The sequence below is a fragment of the Drosophila suzukii genome, chromosome 4 (assembly GCF_043229965.1).
Source record: "Drosophila suzukii chromosome 4, CBGP_Dsuzu_IsoJpt1.0, whole genome shotgun sequence".
NCBI classification, from domain to species: domain Eukaryota; kingdom Metazoa; phylum Arthropoda; class Insecta; order Diptera; family Drosophilidae; genus Drosophila; species Drosophila suzukii.
In genome coordinates, this window is record NC_092083.1 from 1,993,095 (window position 1) to 2,018,242 (window position 25,148).

Genomic DNA, 25,148 nt, shown 5'->3' on the forward strand with positions numbered 1-25,148 from the left:
TGTTGCTAAATCTCTTAAGAGAGAACTTTCCGTAATTTCTGGGGTAAATTACAATTTGCCGTATTTAAGGGATTTGGGTAGTTAGAATTTGATAAAAACTCGGCAAATAAATCAGCAGATTCAGATCCCGTCGATGCCCCCATTGCGATTAAACGTTCCATGAAGGCAATGCCGATGACATACGCTTGGCATTAAGAAAGTTATAAAACTGCTTCGGATCATTTGAAAATTCAATTTTACATCGACTTAAATACAGCAATGACTATTGAGAACATTAAAATCCGATCGATCCATCACATATTCCGAAAAATAAAATGGCTTACCAGATTTTGTATAGTTTTTTTTTTTTTTTTTTAAATTTTAAGTCTTTGAAGCGCATTGGTAAACCATGGAGGCCTGTTTAGCCTTGAAGGAAGCCTATCAGGAACGCATTCGTTAAAAAAAGTATTTAACACTATATAGAATAGTTCAGTGGCACTTTCAATATCCATACAATTGTACAAGTCTGTCCAATTATATTGAGAAATCATATCGTTAAGTTTATTATAGTCACATTTTCGAAAACATCTCATTTTAGTTGGAGAAACTAAAGGAGAGAGGGTATCAACGCAAGGGAGGCAGATTGTCAACTCGATTTTTGGATGATATCGGTCTTCAGGTTAAACAAGAGCGTCAATTCTAGATACCGTGAATTCAGACGGGACTGAAGCAAACACAAGATCTAATTGTCTACTTGCTGTAACGATAATTCTAAAAGGCCATCTTCAAAATCATGGACGGATAAGGGTATAGCGACAAGTGAGTCAGTAGGAGGAGACCAAGAAATATCAAGGATATTAAAGTCACGCAAAACAATCAAAAGGTCTCTGTTAGAAAAAAGGTATAGAACAGATTTTATCGCAGACAGATGGTGCTCATAAATTATTAAATCAGAGCCAAGTGGAATGTAGGAATATACAGATGTGGTATCTGGGGTGAATCTAGAAACAAATAATTGCTTCCTATGTGGAACAACTGACAATTTCTTACGTCCCCCAGCAGCAGTCTGAACCTCACTAAGCTGAAAGCCAGATACGGTACCTTCTGTACCTATAGCTGCGGTCGGCGCCGAATTGTTTGACTTAGCCAGCACTAAAGATTTTTTTACCACCAGACTTCCAGAAACAGTGACTTCACCGGAATTAGCTGTATCCATAGGCACAGTTGGCTCACTTACCCCTGTGTCAACAGAAAATGCTGCCACTTCGGATTTGGGGTGGATACCGTGATCGTATTAACGGCCGCTAAGATGGCTTTTTTTGCGTTTGGGCGACTCAGTTAGTAATTTTTTATTATTATCTCATCTCAACTACCATTTTCTTGCAGGATCCGCATGAACACATGAGACCAGAATTCAGATCAATAAAGTCTTCGACTCTGTCAGTAAATCCTGCACATTTAACGTGCATCATCGATTCGCAGAGCCAGCAGAAAATAAAAAGGTCTTTAGTTTAAGACGGAAGAGTACAAATGTTTCTTAGAACAGACAGGAGCCATTTAAAGAAAATTAAATAAAATAAGATAGTAAATGAAAAATACCTCAAGTAAATTTGGCACTGGGATCAAATTCCAAAACCACAAAGGCACAAAACACGAAAAAAACAAGGTAGAACGCTATAGTCGAGTACCTCGACTATCAGATACCCGCTACTCAGCTTAAGGGACCAAAGGGAAATGGAGATATGCAAGCAGCAAAGAGAGATTAAAATGCGCCACCTACCGGCGGTAGATTTAAGCGTTATGGGCGTTAGAGTGGGCGTGGCAAACTTTTTTTGATCAATCGATAGGTATTGACGAGAGCAATACATTTTAGTTAAAATTTTGTATCTAGCATGAAAATTGTGGGCGTCACAGGTTTGGGCGGATTGTGGGCGTTAAAGTGGGCGTCGCAAAATTTTTTAGGTCAATCGATAGGTATTGATGAGAACAATACATTTCAGTTTTTATTCTACCATCAAAACTGTAGGAGCCACAGTTTTGGGCGGTTTGTGGGCGTTAGAGTGGGCGTGGCACTCTGCTAAAACAAACTTGCGCTGCGTAAGAAGCTCAGGAATCTGCTCGCCAAATCTCATATAGTTCTCTTATCTCTTATAGTTTCCGAGATCTCAGCGTTCATCCGGACAGACGGACATGGCTAGATCGACTCGGCTAGTGATCCTGATCAAGAATATATATACTTTATGGGATCGGAAACACTTCCTTCTGCCTGTTACATACTTTCCAACCAATCTAGTATACCCTTTTACTTTACGAGTAACGGGTATAATAAGAACGCAAGATCGCGTATTAAATTAAATGTAAGAGAGCACGAGAGAATAAATCTTCTATCGACTGAGCGTAGCTTGTAGGACACTGACACCCTTACGCACGAACAGTTACAATGTAAGGAAAGCAAGAGGGAGACAATAAGAGAATAGCACACCAAAAGTCTACCAGAAGTTCGGCAGGATCAGAGAGAGTGTAAATTACAGTTGTAATAAAGAGCAGGAGAGAGGGAAGGAATAAAAGAGTTTTAGCAAGTTTAGAGAGTGTAAATTACACTAACAAAGCAAGGAGATTAAACAAATCTAACAGAAGTGTTAAAATAACTATATCCACATACCCGTTTACTGGAAAATCGAGTTAAAAACAATAACAACTGTTAGGCTAAGCTTTGTTAATAAACAAACACAAGACACTCGCAATAAATGCCTGAATAAGACAAAAAATCAATCAATGTCGAATGTGCCCTTTCAACCTGTCCGTTTTAGGTACTGTGCCACTGGTTTGCGTAGTGTAAAGTTAATCCGCACCTTTGTGCAAAATACTTCAATTGGGCCGAGGTAAAGCTCGGTTCACTATGGGTCATAAGTACTTAGGCCTGGATAAATTGTTGAAGTAGTTCCATTACCTTATATTCAATGTTTAATTTATATTGAATTTCTTTAACTTGTAGGATACAAGTCGATACAAGTTATAAACATTAGACTTTGCGCATAGTATATATCAATATGTTAGTTTTCTCCCTATTTAGTTGGTACTGGAGCTTCTCCAATATATTTGTTTTCACTGCAATTTTTACAATTTTTAAAATATTCTTTTAGTTTTGTATATAAATTGGGTTAATAATATAATCTAATGATTTGTTTGAACTCGACTGTGTGATTCTTCTATTGTTATAGCTCTATCTTAAGCATTTTCTTTGTCCTGAAGAATTATTCGCGTAAAAAGAAATTTGTTAGTAAAATTATTTTTTAAAGATACTTGAATATGATATAAATCTTCTAAACTACAATGAATTGCAACAGTTACGTAAGGTGGAAGATACTCCCTAAACATAATTACTAAATTCTCAACTGTATCATATTCAAATATGTGTCTTGTCCATACCATGGCTAAAAATTCATTTTTTTGTGACACTAAGTTGTTTTGTTCAATGTTCTTAAAATAAAAAAAATTGGTTTATTATCTTGACTTAGTACAACGCGTCGGTTGTAAATTATTTACTATAATCTGGCTGAACTAATTCAGCCTGTGCTATTAGATACTCTCTGACGGGGCCTTCATTCTGGTTGTGGGCTTTTCTTTCTTTCAATTGTTGGTGAAAATGCTGGTGTTTTCTTAGAGTTGTTTTCATTTGGTTTTGATCGTTTTTTAGTTTAAACAAATTTTATTTTTTGTGCGTTTGAAATTTATCTGTTAAAGTGTTCTTAATATTTTACTTGTGAGTTAGATCTTCGGTCCCCTTTTAATCCACTTAATACTTTTAAATTGTTTATTTCATAAATTGTTTTCTTTTTAAATTTAAAACTATTACTGTCACTTTGTTACGTGCCGTTGGTGGATGTTTTAATTTTCCCACTAAAAATGTTGATGTCTATTTTTAATAAATTGTTTTTTCAACTTTTGATGACGCAGCCCCACGTTGGGCGCCAATTATTTTTATGATTAGGCGATGATTTTAAAAAATTAAATTTTTTATTTTTATTTTATGTTAGACTTTAGTTTACTTAACTTAACATCAGGACACCAGACACTTTTACTTTCTATCTTTTTTGGATTGTCCGATCGCGCCTTCAATCCGAAATAGACTGACTTCTTAATTCAAAAATATTATCCAACAAACCTCGGCCAGAATATGGCTTAGATTGAATTTCAACAATTGTTTATTAATTCCATAAGTGGAATAATTTCAGCTTTTTATCTATTCTATGTATAAATATTGCCCATATCCGATTGTACTGGCCCACGTGTGCAGTTCTATCGAGTGCTGAGGGTCTAATATTGTTGGCACCGACTCCTGGGTTAAAACAGATATTAATTACTAGCGAAATATTTCATGCTTTAACAGCCAAACGAAATCAGAATGTTTCTTTGAGGTAAGGTATTTTAAAATGAATTGCTCACTTCAATTATTCAAAGGTGTTCAACCCGAGTTTTAAGAAAGGAACACTTCGTTACGTTAAATGAAAATCTATCCTTGCTCAAGTTTTCTAGCACAATCTGCAATCGGTAAAGTTTCATCCTTAGTTTCCGCTACAGTTAAACATCATCGATGTACACGATGGCGTAAGTGTATGAAAGATTACCCAAAGCTGTATATAAAGCGTGCTAAAACACAGAAGAAGCGTTTTTCAAACCAAAAGGCATATTCAAAAATTCATTTTGTCCCTCAGTCATCCCTGGGGGATCGCTTAATTGAATGAATGTACCTGTATTTGATAAAAGCCGCTGACCATATCGAGACATGAGGAATTGCTTGCCCCAAGTAACATAGCCATTTGGTCTGAAATTAGAGGCAATGGGTGATCATTTAAAGCAGGGAAATCAATACAAAAACGATCACTACCGTTTTTCTTTTTAACGAGCATCATCGGACTACCGAAAGGTGAACAGCTGGGGCGAGTAACAAAAGATTTCAGAAGCTCATCGATTTTATAACGTACATGCTCTTTCTCATCTTCGCTAAGTCTATATAGCCTGCGCTGCACTGTCTTTTGGGGATCTATTAACTTAATTTCCAAATGCCCTGTCATTACACGAGTCTGTGGTATTCCGCCTTTAAACAAATCGGAATGGCGTTTTAAAATGTTTTTAATGCCGTCTTATCGGAATCTACAGGATTTTCATAATTACGACATAAACTCTTTTTGTATTGACTGACTTAATATTTCGCGGCCAATCAAAACATCTTATTTGAAGTTTACCACATGCAATGAAATCTCTACATTTCTTAATTTCTTCAACATTTATATCAGAAATATTTTGTAATGTGCAACAACATGATGTAGCGTAGTTTCCCTTTTAGTTGCACTTGAAACGACGTATATCGACTCGACCCTTCACCTCAAAGTTACTGCTCCCGTTCTGATTTTTATACCCTTGCAGAGGGTATATTGATTTCAGTCAGAAGTTTGCAACGCAGTGAAGGAGACGTTTCCGACCCCATAAAGTATATATATTCTTGATCAGCATGACTAGACGAGTCGATCTAGCCATGTCCGTCTGTCCGTCCGTTTCTACGCAAACTAGTCTCTCAGTTTTAAAGCTATCGGGCTGAAACTTTCCCAAAAGTCTTATATCTTTTGCAGGTAGTATATAAGTCGGAACCAGCCGGATCGGACAACTATATCTTATAGCTCCCATAGGAATAATAGGAAAAACAAATTTAAAAAAATTATATCTTTGGTGTTTTTTAGCATATAACCTCCTAAGCTTGGAAATAACATTTTTTAATTAGTTTTGAATTTCGAATTTAATTTTATCAAAATCGGAAGACTATATCATATAGCTGCCATAGGAACGGTCGTAAAATTGGTGGAAAAATAATATGAAACAAATTATAGCTTCGGTGTTTTTCAACATATAACCTCCAACGCTTGGAAATAACATTTTTTAATTAGTTCTGAATTTCGAATTTAATTTTATCAAAATCGGATGACTATATCATATAGCTGCCATAGGAACGATCGGAAAATTGGTAGGAAGATAATATGAAACAAATTATAGCTTCGGTGTTTTTTAACATATAACCTCCTTCGCTTGGAAATAACATTTTTTAATTAGATCTGAATTTCGAATTTAATTTTATCAAAATCGGACGACTATATCATATAGCTGCCATAGGAACGATCGGAAAATTGGTAGGAAAATAATATGAAACAAATTATAGCTTCGGTGTTTTTTGACATATTATCTTATACTATTGGGAATATAATTTTTTGTTTTTTTAAATTTAATAGTTATAGTTGCAAGGGTATATAAGCTTCGGCTTGCCGAAGCTAACTTCCTTTCTTGTTTCCTCTTGCGTTCTGTCCTTTTTGCAGTCGTTAATATTATTCCGCAGTGGTGACATTTCACTTGGAACTTGGACTTCTTCCGCTCTGGACCAGTTGAATCTGCATTCTCTTCCGCATTACGATTCTTAAAAGCGTGAGATTGCAGTTGTTGTTGTAGCTCATTGCTGCTTGTGGTATATATCCAGCGCAACAAACTGTTGTCAATAAGCTGGCTATGTGTGCCAACAATTGCTTAAAGTAGTCACCAAACCGCTGCCCTCTAGAACATGGTTTGCAAATATGAGGTCGGATGTTGTACACCAGGCTAACTTGTCTGATTCAGCGCCATCGGGATTAAATTTGCGCAAGGTTACATGTGTAGCCTAGTACCTTTTTAGTCTACGAGTATATTGTAAGTTTGTAACAGGTAAAACTTCCACAACGTTAAAGTCTGCCTGGCGCGCAAATTTTATAAGTCACTAATAATACCGATCACAATATTAGTCTAAAACTTATGAATAGCTAATGTTATAAGTTAAATTCTTGTACGGTCACTAGAAGCGCTACCATCCGCTTGGTGTCGCCGACACCTTACTTATTCTCAATGATTTTGTTAGGGTAAATTGGGATTTATTACATGTTCATGATTACATTACATCACCTATCTTTATGACATAAACCGCACGAACCAGAATATTTTGTGTAAAGTTTGCTATTACGTCAAAGCCAGTCAATAGTTATGTAATTGCAATTTGAACGGCGCAGAAAGTATAACTATTTCAAACAAAGCTATTCGACCAAGTATTTTATTAAACAACTGAGTAACAGGTAGTAGTCGAGGAACTCGATACCCGATTCTCGGCTAAGGAGAGTGCGAGGGAGATGGAGATATCAAAGCGAGTGCTCCCAAGATTGCACAGCGCTAGTTATCCTTCCTTCTACCTGTTACATACTATTCAATAAAAACAAGGGAGAACGCTATAGTCGAGTACCTCGACTATCAGATACCCGTTACTCAGCTAAATGGAGATATGCAAGCAGCAAAGCGAGATTAAAATGCGCCACCTACCGGCGGTATACAGATTTAAGCGTTATGGGCGTTAGAGTGGGCGTGGCAAATTTTTTTTTGGATTAATCGATAGGTATTGACGAGACCAACACATTTCAGTGAAAATTTCTTATCTAGCATGAAAATTGTGGGCGTCACAGGTTTTTGCGGTTTGTGGGCGTTAAAGTGGGCGTGGCAAACTTTTTTTGGGTCAATCGATAGGTATTGATGAGAACATTACATTTCAGTTAAAATTTTCTATATAGCATCAAAACTGTAGGAGCCACAGTTTTGGGCGGTTTGTGGGCGTTAGAGTGGGCGTGGCACTGTGCCGAAACAAACTTGCGCTGCGTAAGAAGCTCAGGAATCTGCACGCCAAATCTCAATAGCCTAGCTCTCATAGTTTCCGAGATCTCAGCGTTCATCCGGACAGACGGACAGACGGACAGACAGACAGACGGACATGGCTAGATCGACTCGGCTGGTGATCCTGATCATGAATATATATACTTTATGGGGTCGGAAACGCTTCCTTCTGCCTGTTACATACTTTCCGACAAATCTAGTATACCCTTTTACTCTACGAGTAACGGGTATAACAACATGTATAAAATCTTGCGACGCAATGCAACTTTAATTTTGCATTGTACCATGCCTTCGTCGTGGTCGGCCTGAAAGCACCGAGATACAGAAAGAAAAGATTACCCGATTACATACCCAATTAGACCCAAGGTCCCTTTAAATTATTGATTATTTAATTTTCTGATTATGTTAACAATTGGTTTGCAGAACTTAATTTTCATACAATTAACTTAAAAACAAAAATGATCCAGAATGGTTCATTGGTCTATCCATTCGCTCCTATCGCCATTTACCGTACTTCCGTGGAGTTATTTCCTAAATCACAATCATCGACAAATTCAACGTGCGTGAATGGGAAGTGACCATTTCTTCCATTTAGTTCCCCCTCCCATTGTCCATTAATATTTGTTTTAGTGACTTTAATTATATCACCAATTTCCAATTTCAATGCAGTCTTATCATAGGCGTTTGGAACCCTTGACTGTTTTACGCGGGCGTATGCAGGCAGTTTGCGCTATATTATTTATTTTATAAAAACATTATTATTATTATGGAATTTAAATTTGAATACTTACGTTTAGATCTGTCCTCTTAAGTGTGCTTCCACGCAAATTAAAAGCGGCAATAATTTTTACTGCATCTTCATCATCATCATGCTATAAAAAATATTAAATATTGTAGACTACATGAAAGCATTAAGAGTGAAAGAGCTAGAATTTGGTTAAAAGGTTAAGACGGTACTACTTATATTTCGGAAGAACTGACAGTACTATTGACGTATTTAGCAGTCACAGGTATAGCAATGTGGCATACGTTTAGATTATAAACGACCGCCTAAGTTTGGGCTGTAGCTGAATCTGATTTCAAAATATCTCAAGTTAAAGTATTGTGGTCGAAATAATGTTTTTAGCTCAGTAGCTAGTATGCTTGTTTGAAAAACTAGAAGCACATAGTAACACTAATAATAACATAGAATTAAGATAATTTGGTTGTCCAGGCCTGAGAGTATTTTATTTCGATAAATTAGGGTTTTTCACGCATGATTTGACACAATCTATAGTCCGTCATCTTTATAACAATTTGTGTCATTTTTTTAAAATAAATATATTTCGATTTTAGTGAAGTACAATATCAAGCAAGGAAGAACGATATAGTCGAGTGCCACGACTATCAGATAAAGGAAGTGCAAGGGAGATGGATATGCAATCAGCAAAGCGCCTTTTTCCAATTACTGAGCGCCATCTAGCGATTACAACACATGATTTCGGATTTTTATATTTTGTAAATAGGTAGACACTTATCGATAAGAATAAGAAGGTAAAAGTAGGTTTCCATCCAAGTTTTGGCGCCTTTAAGCAAATATCAAAAATTTCTTTTGTACAGATTCAATACGATCAACATGAATTCTGTATTGGGTACTCCTGACGGGTGAACAATACTCAATGTACTCAGAAGAACGTGATTCACAGAGTCAAATGCTGTACTAAAGTCGGTGTAACATAAATGACGTCTGCTTGTAAATATATTTATTTTATCCCCTTTTTACAAATGATGTATGAGGGCAGTCTTACTTACAGCACTTAGCCTCACCGCCCGATGGCGTCACTATCGCAAGAGAAATTTTCTATCGTGTAGTACATTCTCGTAGACGGCTACTGTCGAAATTTCAGCCTAATCGGATTCGTAGTTTTGTTTTGACTGCGTGTGGATTCGGACGTGTCCGCGGATTTTAGAAAAATGGAGAAAGAGCAATATCGGTCTGTGATTCGATTCTTGTTTTTGGAGGGGAAATCCCGCAGCGATGCTGAGTACGGTGACTCTTCTCCTTCGATGGCGACCCTCAAAAATTGGTTTAACGAGTTTCAACGTGTTCGCACGTTCGTTTTTGATGAGCCACGCCCAGGTGCCCCGAAAACGGCTACCACGGAGGACAACGTGACAAAAATCCACGATCTCGTATTGGCAGACTGCCGATTGGAGATACGAGAGATAGCTGAGACAGAAGAAATTTTGGGCATGAGAAAGCTGTCGGCGCGATGGATGCCGCGTTTGCTCACTCCGGACAACAAACGCAACCGTGAGACCACTTCAGAGCAGTGTTTGACTCTGTTTAAGCGCAATCCGAAGGAGTTTCTGCGTCGTTTCGTGACCGTCGACGAAACATGGATCCACTGGTTCACACCCGAGACCAAGGAACAGTCGAAACAGTGGACTTCACCCGGCGAACCTGCTCCGAAGAAGGCGAAGACTGTCCCATCGGCCGGAAAGGTGATGGCCACCGTTTTTTGGGATTTACAAGGTGTGATCTACATCGACTACCACCATATTCTCCAGATTTGGCCCCGTGTGACTTATTTTTGTTTCCAAACTTGAAAAGGTCACTCGCTGGACAGAAATTTGAGTCAAATGAGGAGGTCGTTGCCGCGACAGAGGCCTACTTTGCTGACCTCGAGAAAAAGTATTTTTCCGACGGGTTAGAGTTGGAGCATGGCTGGGTCAAGTGTATCGAGCTAAAAGGAGATTATGTTGAGAAATAATTCACCACTTTTCCAAAATTTTCGTTTTTCTTTTGGAGGCTAAGTACTTATCGGACCACCCTCGTAAATTCCAAAAGGTTAATGTTTGTTGATCTACGTTTCAGAAACCCGCGTTGACACGGAGATATAACAGACCTACAGAGGTTATGCAAATGAAAATTAATAATATTTTCGAAAAGCTTTGGGATCGCTGAAAATTTAGTGATACCTCTATAATTATTTGCATGCACTTTGCTACCTTTCTTGTGGAGAGGAATTATAAACGACTCCTTCCACATATGGGGAAATTTTGAGGATTCTAAAGATAACGTTAACAATTTGAGAAGGGGTCTCCGCCTCTTCTAAGCACGCAGCAAGGAATTCCATCGGGACCAGGTGAATAGACGGGCTTAACACGTTGAAGATCAAAAATTAGAGAGCTTTCGTTTAAGGTGGGACAGCATATAAATTTCGACTTGTATACAGTGTAAAAATAAATCTGTGAAGAATGAGGTAAATTAGAATATGTCGTTAGAAAAAACTTGGCAAACTTGGCCTGATCAGTTATTGCAGTAATAGTTTCAAAAGATAGCGATGAAGGTGGATTTACGCCTCATGCTAACAGTATAAAATACCTTTTTCGAATTTTGAGAGATTTGGATTTTACAACGTTTTAAATAGTTAAAGAGTTAAGCATGGTAAAACTAGACCGAGCACTTAAGTATCTAGAACAGCGGTCGGCACACACATACCATCACAAGTTTGCCTTGCTTTAGTGTGAGTGTAAAAAACACTCGCGTTGATGCCTGACGTTTCTCAGCTTCGCACTGCGAACCTCTGCCGCAGTAGCAAAAAAAAGCGCGCCGAAGCTGAGAAAAAAAAGAACCGAAGACCCATGCCGAAGTCACACGAACATCTACGTTATACATACGTGAGCGAGCAGCGGATGGGCAGAACAATTCCCTATGCTTACTTAATAGGCCGCTACCGACCGCTGATCTAGAATAAATAGATTGAGAACCGGTATCTTTGAATTTCTTATATAGTCTGGGCTTCTTATTTCTTAGGTATGTCAACTCTGTACTGAACCAAGGTGGTTTGTTGGAGGCCGACGGATTGAAAAACGAATTTACTGTAGTATAGAAAATATTTAAAGCATCATCCGTATTTTGGGATGAGTAGAGATCAAACCAATCAAAGCCTGATATATAAAAGTTTAGCCTACGAAATTCAGCCTTGCGAAACCAATGAAATCGCTTAGTTGACTTCTGTGATTTTCGACTAACACAGCACCAGTGTCGATTGAGACCTCAACGAAGGATGATATGGGTCTTCGGGATAAGTAACAGGTGCTACTTTGGACAGTTAATGCGCATGCAGAAACAATAACACAAACCAGCACTATAGCCTCGACGGATAACACACAAAGGAATGCAATATAATCTCAAGAACAAAAAACAGAACAGAAAATACAAATTGTAAATGGATTAATTAAGATTGTGAAGAGAATAGAATAAATTCACTCGCAAAGCGAACGAAATTTCGGGACCGAATATTAAAAGTTTTGATTTAAGCCGACTAAGGCAAATATGAAAAAAAAATATAAATTCGGAGCGCAGATAATAAACACGACCGTTTACTTTGAAAGTCACAGATAGGAAGATATACATTATTGTATTATTTTTAAACCAATTGCTTGTAGAGTAGAAAGGTATGCCAGAATCGTCGGAAAGTATGTAACAAGTAGATGGAAGCGTTTCCAACCCTATAAAGTAAATATATTCTTGATCAGGATCACTAGCCGAGGATCACTGTCCATCCGCTTTCTCGCAAACTAGTCTCTCAGTTTTAAAGCTATCGCGATGAAACTTTCCCAAAAGTTTACATTTTATTGCAGGTATATAAGGTGGAAGGAATAGGATCGGACAACCATATCCATCACTGCATTGCAACTTTCTGACTGAAATCATTATAGTCTCTGCAGGGGTAAAATATTTGGACAACAGTTACAGGACTGTAAAATTTTATTTTACGTACCTGACATATATAAGGAACCGGAATTTGCCCAATTTTCCCCGATGAATTTCGGGCAGTCCACCATTGATCTTCGTCTTTTCGAATTACTGTAAGAATTTCACCTCTTTGAAACGGTAAATCGTCTTGGTCCTTCAAAAAAGTAAAATGTATTAATATATTTCGAAAAAATATTATAATTTTTAAATGCTCACGCTGCCAACAAAATCGAACTTTCCTATAACTTTTTCCTCTTTTTTAAGCGCAGGTCGTCTTAAAGGGGTTGTATCCAAGTAATGAAGTGTATAAAATGTCAATAGTTTCGGTAGATTATCAAAAGATTGATCCCCTATGCGGTAAACGATGTGATCCTGTTGTTGAACTTTGTTAATGATGTAGTTGCTAACTTTTGTATCTTCTCTGAATAAACATAAAATAAATTATTTAATTTTTTAAAATTTTTTATAATTTACACGTGTCAGTTTATCTCAACGTTAACAGAACAGATCTAAACTTCCAGATTATAATCAATAACACAGGAATCTCAATCGTTCTAATTCGACAAAAATTAATTCAGGACCCGATCAAAAAATATAAGGCAAACAGTCAATCACACGTATTGGTCTAAATTCAAAACAAATGGCCTAGAATTAATTTAAATTGCATAACTTTGCAATGAATTATCGTATTGCAATGACGCCTATTTCCGTAAAGAATATGAAAAAATGAAAAGATATGTAAGTTATACTTCTCCAGTTTTCCAATCTTAAATCTTTTAAATTTCACTATTTTCTTCTTAGTCGCATTTTTTTCTAAGCCAGTCAAGTTATTGCAAATATTAAAAAAAAAATCGCGATATATTTCGATCGGTGTATTACTTGTTTCGTAGCAGATTTTCAATATTTTGATTTTTGCGATTCGGCACTATGGTGTCTACCATCCACAGTGATAGATAAATTTAAAATTACAACGTATCGTTCCAAATTTGTTAAAACCCATTATAGTTTTTATAAAACTATATTTTGAAAACGATTTAAAGATTTTGATAATATATGTATATTTATATTTTTTTTAACCCAATGGTCTGCAAAATATTTTATCGAAATACGGAGTCCAGTTGGAATTATTTAACCATTTTTTCGGAGACTCAAAAAAACATTAAAACCAATGTTTTGTATATTATTCATTTAAGTCTCTGGCCTAGGTCACCTTCTAGTCATATTAGGGTCAATTGTCTTTTCCCAAAAAAGTTTCGACTTTTATCGATAAAGGCGACACACAACTTTTTTATTTGTGACCACGTTTGATATTGATTAACGATTAATCAAAAACTTACCTTAGCAGAAAAATGGAATTAACTCATGAACATTTTTCTGTTCTCAACTTTCACAACTTTCATCGTGGATAATCCGGACAAGTGCGCATCGATGATCTTAAGTCTTTGTATGGTGATAAAGCACCATCCTATATAGCTGTGAAAAACTGGTTTAATGAGTTAAATCGTTGCCGACGCTCGCTTGAAGACGAAGGTCATGAAGGTCGTCCAAAAGAAGTCGTTGTGACAGAGAACTTTTATGCCATGCGTTAACTGATTATGCAAGACCGTCATGTGATACACTCATAGACAATATAATAGGTGTGAAGATTTTTTTTTTAATATCGACTTAAATCAATGTAAACATAACATTTAATATGGAAGCGATACTTTTTAATATGGTCACATTGTTTCGGTACGAATTTGGTGAATTCCCGGAATTAATAAGCTTCTGGGAAAAAATGTGGAATGTTTTATTGCTGAGACTGCAATCTCGGCTGGTCAATGAAATAGGTGCATTAACCAAATCATTAACCTGTTACTTATTAGTACAATTATTTGGTTGCACAAGGTAAGGTATTAGAAAAATATACCTAATTAAGGACTTAATTGTCCATTAAAATTGTATTAAATGGGCCGTGGGCGTCACTGCAGTGCGGAGGAGAGAAGGCTCATTCGACGACTCCGAGATGAAGGAAAAACGTATAAATCCATTGCCATGCTAATGAAACGTTCTCAAAACTTCGTAACCAATGCCTTAAAACCGGAAAAAAATAGGTGAAAGTCGGGGAGCACCTAGAAATCATCATCTAAGACCGCCGATCGCATTATTCAATTGGTTAAAAATGGCGTAATATCCTCTGGAGTGATGAAACCAAAATAAATTTATTTGGAAATGATGCCAAAAGGAATGTTCGTCGTCCGAAAGGCAAAGAATTTGATCCTAAATACACATATAAGACTGTGAAACATGGTGGTGGTAGCCTAATGGTATGGGGCTGCTTTTCATGGTATGGTGTTGGTCCGATTCATCCCATTGACGGAATAATGGACAGATTTGTTTACAAAGATATGTTGGAGACGGTGATGCTACCATATGCCGAGGATGATATGCCACTTTTATGGAAGTTCCAGCAGGATAATGACCCGAAGCACGCCTCTCGAGTAGTAAAGGATTGGTTCCGAGAGCAAAATGTGGATGTTCTTGAGTGGCCAAGTCAATCCCCGGACCTCAATCCCATCGAGAATCTCTGGGGTGAACTCAAAAGAGAGGTGGGAAAGACTTTATGTCAAAATAAAAGTCCGCTTTGGGATATTGTCCAAAGAGCATGGTACAATATTCCAATTGGAACATGTCCCAAGCTAATATCCTCCATGCCAAGACGAATGGAGAAAGTCCTGCAAAATAATGGCGGATATATCGGCTATTAGCTGCCAAAAAGTCAAATTAACTGGACATCCAGTTATTCCCACACATCAAGAGAAAAATCCGTGGTCATCGATTTTCGTCGTCAGAAGATACTGTTAAAGCGTTCGAAAACCATGTTTTGAAGGTGTTTCAATCGGAGTGGAAAAAGTGCTTCTATAATTGGTTTGAGCGCATGCAAGTGTTCATATCTTGCTAGAGAATCTTTTGAAATACAATAATACCATTTTTGATGATAAACATTCGCATTTTCATTATTAGGCTACAAATATGTATAGCAACCCTCGTATGAGTATATCAAAATCTTCTGATTGAAAGAAGAAAACGTATTTTCATACGGACAGACAGAAATGGTTAGATCGACTGGGCTAGTGATCCTTCTACCTGTTACATACTTTTCGACGAATACAATATACCCCTTTTCTCTATAAGTAACAAGTATAAAAACGCGCATACTGACACAAGCATTCTCCGTAAAACCGGCCACCCAAAGCTAACATTTAATGCTTCGTGTACATCAAAACAACCAAAAGGTGTGATTTAAGGGTTGAAGTGTGTAAGGTTTCCGGTTGGGACCCTTATTAATCTTAATCTCGGCTCGGTCGCAGAAATAAATTTCAGCCGGTCCCTTATTTTTTTCCGTCTCCGTTTTGTTTAGCTAGCGAACAAAATTTTGGCGGACAAATATTTGTGGCGCAGCGACATGTGAATGTCCTAATATTTTAGGAGCATTATTGTACTTCGAAAAAATCTATTTGTTTTATAAAAGTAAATTATTTGATCAAGTTAAATTAAGTAAATTGAATTTACCTATACTGGTTTCTTTTTCTATTATACATTACTATTGCAATGTTATTTTTTAGTCTAGAAATAACCCCATTATAATTTATAATATACCAAAAACAGCATTACAATGCTATCGATCTCTGGTAACATTAAAACGTGAACCACGTAGTTAATTCGTCTCTCTTATTTTCTGATCTCGTAAGCTGTAGTTGATTGTTGATTGTGTGTGCTAAATAAACGAAAATATAATTGAATACCAAATACGCTGATTTGTTTATCTATACTTGGCCTAGGCCACGTCTAAAATATTCAGATCAGTGACATTTTAATTAGTTTGAGAAACAGTTTTGTTTGCGTAACGTTCTGAAATACTGTTTGCCATCCATACATAAAGCTGTGTGTTTGTGTAAATTACCATGGAAAAGGCGCGGTAATTCGGAATCAGGATTCTATTCGCCGAATTGGATGTTTTAAAAGTACCTACCAGAATATTCGTGATGAGATTGACGATTCCTGGAAAAGGCAGAGCGTGACTTTAGTGATTTCTATATTTTGCGACAAGCGACAACATGGCGCGACAAATTCTTATAAATTTGGACGCCATCTATGAACGCAAGAGTCTTGCGTCCCAATTAGCTGGTAGGAAACGATTGCTTTTCTAAAAGTTGCCGAGTTAGACAACATATTTCCATTTCAATATTTTCGATGAATTAATGAGAAAATTGTTGGCCACAGGAGCGAAAATCGGCAAAATAATATAATACAAGTTAAAAACGATAATCGTTTTGATTAAAATGTTTCCAAAGCTGGCGACCAAAAGGTGACTTTTTTTGGATTCTGGTGCTACAGATCATCTCGTAAATGACGAGAAACTCTTCATGGACTACATTGACCTGGAGTCGCCAAAAATTGCTGTCGCCAAGCATGGCGAATTCATTTTTGCAACGAAGCGCGGAATTGTCAGACTGCACAATAGAAAAAAAATCCCGCTTGAGAATGTGCTTCATTATGTTGCAGAAAACTTAATTTCTGTCAAGCGACGGCAGGAGGCTGGTATGACGTATGGTATTATGTTTGGCAGTAACGGTGTAAAGATATTGTGGCTGAGAATCCAGATATGTTCAATACACCAATTCGTGAATGTAAAGCCTATACATTAAGTGTGGAAAAGAAAAACAATGAATATCGGTTATGGCATGAGAGATTAGGTCACATTAGTAAAGGGAAATTGCAAGAAATTAAAAGAAATAATTTATTTGGTGACAATAATCTCTTAGATAACGCTAATCCAGTTGATGAGATATGTAATGCATGTTTAAATGGCAAACAAGCCAGATTGCGTTTTGAAGATCATAAAAAAAATAGAAATGGTGCTAAATTAGATAGAAGCTACTGGGGTGAAGCTGTTCTGACAGCAACCTTTTTAACAAACAGGATTCCGACTATGGCACTTGATGATAGTTCAAAAACTTTTACAGTACAATAGACAGCCTTATTTAAAATATTTGGTTCAACAGTGTATGTTCAATGAACATTGTTCATATTAAAAACAGAAAAAGAAAACTATTTTAGTTGGCTATGAACCAAATGGTTTCAAACTTTGGAACGTAAGTAATGAATAATTTACTGTCGCAAGAGACGCAATCGTAGATGCAATAAACATTATTAATTCAAGAGCTGTTAAAAGTGGAGTGAAATTCTTGAATAAGAGTAAGAAAATTGATAATACGTGTTGGAGCTCTGCGGCTTGATCGTTGAAATAATTGAAGCCCCAAGATTGAGTGGTACCCAAAAAACACGGGAGTATTGTATCACTTTGAAACAAGAACTGCTTAAGCCTAACTTAACTTAAGCGCTCCAGAGCAGAGCGGAGACTTAGGGGAGAGATGGAGAGGGAGAGCGGACGGCAGTGCGAGCGCGCGAGATGTAGACATCTGGATAAAACTGCCGCTCGACACTGCCTCCTGAAATTAAACGCCCTTTTGGCGTGAACAATACGAATATACTGAATGAGAGTAAGAAGATTGATAATACGAATTTCCTTAATAAGAGTAAGGAGATTGACAATACGAATATGCTAAATAAAAGTAAGGAGATTGATAATACGAATATCCTGAATGAGAGATCGCAGAGTGATCATGTTAATATCCTGTAAATCAGTCAGTAGCTTAGCTATGAACTATTAAATTCAGATGAATGGTATGATGCACCTTGTCTGAATTTAGTCGGTTGTCTTGTGTATGTAATGTTGTGTACACGTCCAGATTTGGCCACTGCTGATAATATTTTGAGTCGTTATATGAATGAAAACATATGAATGAAAGGATAGATATCTAAAAGGAACACTGATATAAAATTAGAACTTAAAAAGAATATGAGTTTTGAAAATATAGTTGTAGGGTACGCAGATTCTGACCGGGGACGAAATGAAATTAATAGAAAGAGTACAACTGGGTTTCTATTTAAAATATTTAACCAATGTTGTATGTGCTGGAATACAAAAAGGCAATATTCAGAAGCTGCTTCATCGACTGAGGCAGTTGTACTTTCCCAAAAGAAACTAAAATAAAAAAAACTAGCAAGCTCAAGCCACATAGATTAAGTTGAAATATGTAATATTAATTTTAATTTTTAGTTTTATCTATAATGCTATTTTTGAGGGGGCGTGTTGAATATGTCTAGGAATAAACCCATTATAATTTATAATATACCAAAAACAGCATTATAGTGTTATCGATCTCTGGTAATACTAAAATGTGAACCACGCGGTTAATTTTGCTCTCTTACTTCTGATCTCGTACCATAGAGTAATGAACTATATAGAGGCGCCAATTGCTCTGCCGCTCTCTTTAGATAATGAGGCTATGATGCCACCTAGGCGAAAAATGCTTATTTCCCCTCTTTTTGACAAGTTCGATCGAACTTGTAATTCATTCCCACCTCATTCTGCACCGCTCTTGCTCACTGTTTTGTTTTTGTTTTTAATCGAAATCCCTATTGCTGTTGCTTCGCACCTAAGTTAGCTTCAAACTTGGCCTTGAATTGGCTCTTAGCACAGGTTGGGCAGAGGTTCGGGCAGAGCAATTGGCGACTCTACAGTGAGTCACAAAAGTATTCGTTGCAAAGAGGGTTAAGAGAAAAAGGCCAATTTTAAATAAGTAACTATTAAAAAATGTTAAAAAATGGTTTATTTTTGCAAAGATACATATTTTGTGAAGTATATGACGAAAAAAACCAAACAGAAAACGCGTTCCATAAAAAGTTATCGACAAAAATATATATATAAACCGTTTTGTATGCTCACAAAAGTATTCGTTGCACATACAAATTTTTTATTTTTTAGTATTTTTTGGGGCTAGCGCATTATTTTTTTTTGGCATTTTGGTTGCGTTTGTATTTTAAGGACTGAATTCGGGGAAAAACACAAAAATTTTGGTGTCATTCTTGGTGTAAATCTCTTACAAAATGCCGAAGGGAACGGAGTTAAACGTTTCGCAAAAAAAAATTATTTTACACCTACATAATGAGGGTCGATCGATTGAATATATTTGTGCGATGTTCGATAGAAGTCCTTCAACCATAAGAAGTGTTATTTCTCGACTGAAATCCAGAAATTCCCTGGAAAATCTACCCCGTTCTGGCCGTCCGAAATCATTAACTAACAGAGAAGAGAGGAAAATCCTCGAAGAAAACAGGAAAAACCCGCACCTTTCGGCTCCGAAAATTAATACCGTCATATCCACATCCCTGGGAACAAACGTATCCACTGAAACCGTCCGAAGAGTGCTCAGAAGCCAAGATTTGCATGGGAGATGCCCTAGAAAGAAACCCTTGCTCTCATCCATCAATATATCAAAGCGGCTTTCTTTTGCTCAAACGTATTTAGACCGGAATTTGGAGTACTGGGAGCAAGTAATATTTAGTGATGAAAGCAAATTCAATATATATTCGGGTCTGATGGAGAAGGAAAAGTGTGGCGAAAGCCCTGTGAAGAGCTTAAATTGAAAAATGTCAAACCAACGGTGAAGCATGGCGGTGGTTCTGTACTAGTTTGGGGCTGCATGTCCGCTCGAGGAGTTGGAAAGTTGGTTTTTATAGACGGAATTATGAATGCTGAAGGATACCTGAAAATATTAAAGGAAAATTTACACTCCAGTGCCACCAAAATGGGTCTAGAACGCGACAAGTTCATTTTCCAACAGGACAATGACCCCAAACATACGGCTTGGAAAGTAAAGTCGTGGCTGTTGTACAATACCAAGCAGATCCACACTCCTCCACAGAGCCCAGACGTCAACCCTATTGAAAATCTTTGGGCCCATCTTAAGCTAAAAGTCCAGGAACATAAGATTTCCTCCAAGAATGAGCTAAAGGAGATATTGCTGAAGGAATGGTCGAATATACCCGAAGTGAGGTGCCGAAAACTAGTCGAGTCAATGCCGAGACGCTTACAAGCTATTAAGGAAAACAACGGCTTGCACACAAAATACTAAATTTAAAAAAAAAAACATAAATATTTAATGTCGAAACAAAAAAACGAATACTTTTGTGAGACGATATTTTGTAGTCCTAATGATTTCCAAAGAAAAAAACAGCAATGAAGCTAATTTTTTAAATTTTTTTTGTTATTTTTTGTTAGTTTAATAAGTGCGCTACGCTAAACAATAAATAAAAATATCAATTTGTTACATATTCATTAAAAAAATCATGTGTTTATTCGTAATGTACCTCGCAACGAATACTTTTGTGACTCACTGTATATAGATTCTTACTCTATGCTCGTACACGAAACCAAAATGGAATACTTAATACGCGGATTTGCTTATCTAATCTTGGAATCCCAACACTTAGGTATATACATTTAGTCAGATTTTTAATTATTTAAAATATGTCAATATTAACATCTTTAACATCCCATACAAATGTCTATATGGAGTGAGCGCGTGCGTCTCGCGTCACCGGTGATTTATCACGGTGATTCACGGGTGAAACTTCATTTTTGGAACAACGAGAAATTAAGCTAAGGCAAGCCAATGTTTCTATACCCTTGCAGGTCATTCCCATTAATTAAACAAAGTTTTCCGAATTTAAGAAAAGTAAAAAATGATTATAGAAATGTTAAGATGTTCATTTTTAATTAACTACAGTATATGTTTGCCTAAAGCAAAACATATCGTTCTTTGTATTATTTTCACATTCATTTTTCGAGCCTTCCTATATCAGCTATTTGATATAGTAGTCTGATTATAAGAATTAAATTTCCAAGAGTAGAAGTTAATATGTCAAAAAACAACAGTTATAATTTTGTACATGTTTTTTGACTATTCCTATGGGAGCTATAGGATATAGTTGTTCCATCCGGCTCGTTTTGACTAAAATATATAGTAATAAGACTTTTGGGTTTCATCCCAATAGCTTTAAAACTGAGACCGCAGTTTGCGTAGAAAATAACAGATGGACATGGCTAGTTCGACTGACTTTATACTAAAGGAGTATTAGCGTTAATATCGGAATTTTTACATTTGTTTTGTTATGTACACGAAAGACTTTCTGACAAGTATACATACATGTAATTAGATTTTCGACTTACCTTACGCAAAGAACGTAATCCCCTGCTATTGAGTTACTGTCGCGAACCAAAAATACCCCTCGTTCACGCTCATTCATTAATACTTCAGTGGCTTCTTGTCGGGACATGGGACCAAAGTACCAGCTATCAAGAATATTAAAATTCAGCATATATGTACATATTATAGAGCCACAGTAAATTTTACCTGTTCCTATCTGAAACATCAAAAGGATCCATCTTGGGTATAGCTAAGGCTTGCAACAAATTGCCTCAGAACAAAGAAACAAACTATTGAATTTCAAGTGTCGCATATAACCGATTTAACAAAAATCTTAAGTCAGTGCATATTCAAATTGATTCTCTAAAAAACAATACAATTTTGATTATTGTTTGCACTGTTATATGTGTATCTGCGCTTCGCTTAGAGCTAGAGGTGGTGAAACATCGATTACAACATCGATGCATCGAAGTTTACACTTTTTTAGAAACATTGGTGCTTTTGGCGACAAACGATGTTTTTGGCGACAGTCGATGTTTTTGTCACATTACCAATTTTAGAGAAACGGTGCGGAAGGTATGTAAGCGAAAAATGTGTTTATATATTAAGATACTTACTGTCTTAACATAGTATTAAAATAACATTACCATTAACACGAAATATCCAAGGGAAAAATGCACAACGCAGATGGAGCCTACACCACCAGTTGAACCCGGCCCTTCCCAGGATTCTTCATTCCTTGATTCAAAATTAAAAGCGATGATTAATTCACCGCTAGCCGACGCTGTGATCCTACTAAGCCTGAAGCATGCGACCCACTATAATATTGGAAGGTGAATTTTGATTAAGTTACTTTCACAAATTCTAAAGTACATTATTGTTTTAGACGAGTGCAGATATCTAGGAATCACTTAAGCAGGTTGCATGTACATAAATGGATTTCCTGTGAGTCCAAGAGGTGCTATAGTAAAGCTGTACAGATACTGCCGGATCGCCGCGCAAGACTGAAGCCGAAAGTCGTAGACATTGTAATGTTTATTAACAAAAATGAAAATATATTTCCGTAACTTAGATCACATATAATACCATAATATGGATATAATCTCCTAGAATACTGATAACGTTTTTCTTTTAATTCTTTGCTGAAGGCTTTTTTCTTAAACGTGATCCATAAAAGTCTTTCAGATGCGCTATATTATTTTAGTAATTTATTTAAAAGCAAAAAAATATTTTTTTCAAAACATCGATGTCCTAATAATGTTCTTTTTGAAAACATCGATGTCTGCTAACCAAACATCGATGTTTTTCCTTCTCTACTTAGAGCTGTCTGATACACCAAGTCATCGATGTATCGATATACAATCCTTCATATCCACTAGTTTTTTTCTGAAAATTATTGCCTTATAGGCTCTACACACAGCTGTTACAATCTTAAGCGGATTCTTGTTCACACAGAGAATCGCTAAAGAAAAAATAGCTAATCGGTATAAGCAAACCGTTACCGAAGGAAAAATAAGTACATAGTGAGTTTTTGCGAAAAAAAAAATTAAAAACAAAGTACACTATCATTAAAAGTTTCAACGTTTTTCGCTGCAAATGATATCTCAAATTTGCTGTTAGCAAATTGGTCAAGGTACATAGTTCCGTTCCGACAAGCGTTGTAAAAATGGAAACACAACTATTGGAAGTCCAAACCCTCCTGGGAAAACGTACGCCCTTGAAATTTCAAAAAAATAGATCTCTCTCTGTATTCTTGATCGCATTTATACCGCCTTCCTCGCGTAAGAATCTTTCATTTCTTCGTTTTCATATGTAATGATTTGAACAGTTATAGGAGATGGATATCCCCGCAAATCATGAAGACATGGAAAATATCCGATTGAGCAGAAATGCTTTGAGTAAAAGGTTAGTATTCTATTTGTAAAAAGGATAGCCCCAGAGGTCTGAAAAACTATTTTCATCGTGTATGATCCAAGACACCTATATTTGCTTTTTCTCTATATATTAAATTTTTTGTTTTAACCGAATTGTCAATTGAACATAGTGAAATACTGAACTTCTTCGGATGTGCAGTCCCACTTTCCGTTTTAACTAACCCGTATGTATCTTACGCACTTACTTGGCATCTTACTTCTGGAAAAAGGGACACGGTCCTGGCCTGCAAGAAATAATACTGAGCAATTTTGATTGTGCCCAGCTCCGTTTAATTTGGGAACTTAATAATAGTCATTTCTAAAAAAATGCTACTATGCTATTTAATGCTACTTAAAAAAAGTGCGCAGTTCTTGTTTTACAGAAATTTAGCTTATGATCATAAACCAAAGGGAATTTTAAAAAAATTGTTTAATTCTAAACAACATTTTGAATTAAAGCCTAGTACTCAGATCTGCCAAGAGTATCACTAGTCGAAAAATCTTATTCTTTGTAGTGTGACCGAAGTTTTCAAAGTGCACCCGCAATGCATGTAGCATGGTATTACGTCAAGCAGCTGGGTTTGTTGCCAAACGGAAAACAAATCAATTGGAAAAATTTAAAAAGGAGTCTGCTGGTACTCAAAGAATTTTAAATAAAAATAAATTGATTGTTTAACGAATGTTTTTATTTATGTAAATTAGTAGTTTTAAGCTTCCTTCTCGTCCCACGGATGATTCGCTATCTTTCCCGCGCCATCTGCAGTCCAGCCCAATAATGGCTGGTGATGGCTCCTCCAGCTGTCCCTTAGCGGGCGACCATATTTTCTCCTCTCTACATCTCCGCTATAGCTGTCAAGTAGCTGGTGGAGGTGGAGTCCTCAATGGAGAGCTCGTCGGAGATCGAACGATGTCCCATGTTCCTTCCCACTGGGATTCTTTCGTGGATCTCCTCCAGCGCTTCGACTGTTCTGCGAATTTGGCCCGTTGTAGTATTGCTTCCTGTCGGTCCAGTTCCACAACAATGGGCCACAGCTTGGATTATACGTCCTTTTCAATCTGTACTAACCTCCTTAAGCCGTTTTTCGGGTTTTTATTCCATTTTTAAATTCCCCACCGCTTCTGCACGAACACCGCCAAAGATTAAATTTCTTATTCTTTGGGCCGCGGCTAACGGCGTTCATCGAAAATTCACTCGCGAAATCTGGTATTTTTTCTGGTAATTCCTTAGCTTATCTGAGTACCGCGCTGAAAAACAGACCCGACGAAAACCGTTAGCCGCCTGTTTGCCTCTCGCTCACTCCTATGGTTGCTCGTGGTTTTCGTCGATGCGAGTACTAGGCTTAAAACAAGAAAGGAAGCTTACTGCGGCACGCTGAAGTTCCGATACCCTTCCAGGTTGTTCCCGTGGGAGTATTGTATGTAGAGCCTATCCGATTTTAAGAAAACTAAAAACCAGTTAAAGAAGTTTTAAGATAATGTTTCACTTTAATAAAAACAATGAAGAACGCTATAGTCGAGTACCTCGACTATCAGGTACCGGTTACTCAGCTAAAGGGACCAAAGGGAAATGAAGATATGCAAGCAGCGAAGCGAGATTGAAATGCGCCACCTACCCGCGATCTCAATATATGATTATGTGGGCCGTTAGAGTGGGCGTGGCAAACTTTTTTTTATCAATCGATAGGT

At 36.9% G+C, this 25,148-nt stretch overlaps 1 protein-coding gene and 2 long non-coding RNA genes across 14 annotated transcripts in view; 2 read left to right on the forward strand and 1 right to left on the reverse strand.

Annotated features, from left to right (window-relative positions):
* Crk (Crk proto-oncogene, adaptor protein) overlaps nt 1–21,990 on the reverse strand; it is a 61,286-nt gene extending 39,296 nt beyond the window's left edge. The window contains exons 1-6 of one of the 11 annotated variants that reach the window (XM_017088501.3): nt 21,757–21,985; nt 21,573–21,695; nt 12,671–12,875; nt 12,480–12,608; nt 4,731–4,804; nt 4,167–4,629 (exon numbers count right to left, since the gene is read on the reverse strand). In XM_017088501.3, coding sequence (XP_016943990.1) covers nt 4,545–4,629; nt 4,731–4,804; nt 12,480–12,608; nt 12,671–12,875; nt 21,573–21,695; nt 21,757–21,788 — 648 coding nt within the window. In that variant the 5' untranslated portion in view covers nt 21,789–21,985 and the 3' untranslated portion in view covers nt 4,167–4,544. Of the gene's footprint in view, nt 1–4,166; nt 4,630–4,730; nt 4,805–8,081; nt 8,441–8,501; nt 8,583–12,060; nt 12,609–12,670; nt 12,876–13,904; nt 13,928–16,108; nt 16,148–16,466; nt 16,496–21,572; nt 21,696–21,756 lie in introns of those variants that run through there. The other 10 variants (XM_017088502.3, XM_017088500.4, XM_036814208.3 and 7 more) reach the window with 10 other exon arrangements.
* Nucleotides 21,986–22,632, forward strand: LOC108020344 (uncharacterized). Of its 2 annotated transcripts, none has more exons than XR_010654665.2 (3): nt 21,986–22,125; nt 22,218–22,382; nt 22,436–22,632. It is a non-coding gene; the product is annotated as an uncharacterized lncRNA (long non-coding RNA). The 2 variants fall into 2 exon arrangements; XR_005014100.3 differs by having other exon boundaries at nt 21,988–22,125; nt 22,180–22,382.
* Nucleotides 22,633–22,818: 186 nt separating this feature from the next.
* On the forward strand, nt 22,819–24,377 carry LOC139353318 (uncharacterized). Its single transcript, XR_011604535.1, has 3 exons — nt 22,819–23,330; nt 23,378–23,454; nt 23,978–24,377. It is a non-coding gene; the product is annotated as an uncharacterized lncRNA (long non-coding RNA).
* The last annotated feature ends 771 nt before the right edge of the window (nt 24,378–25,148 follow it).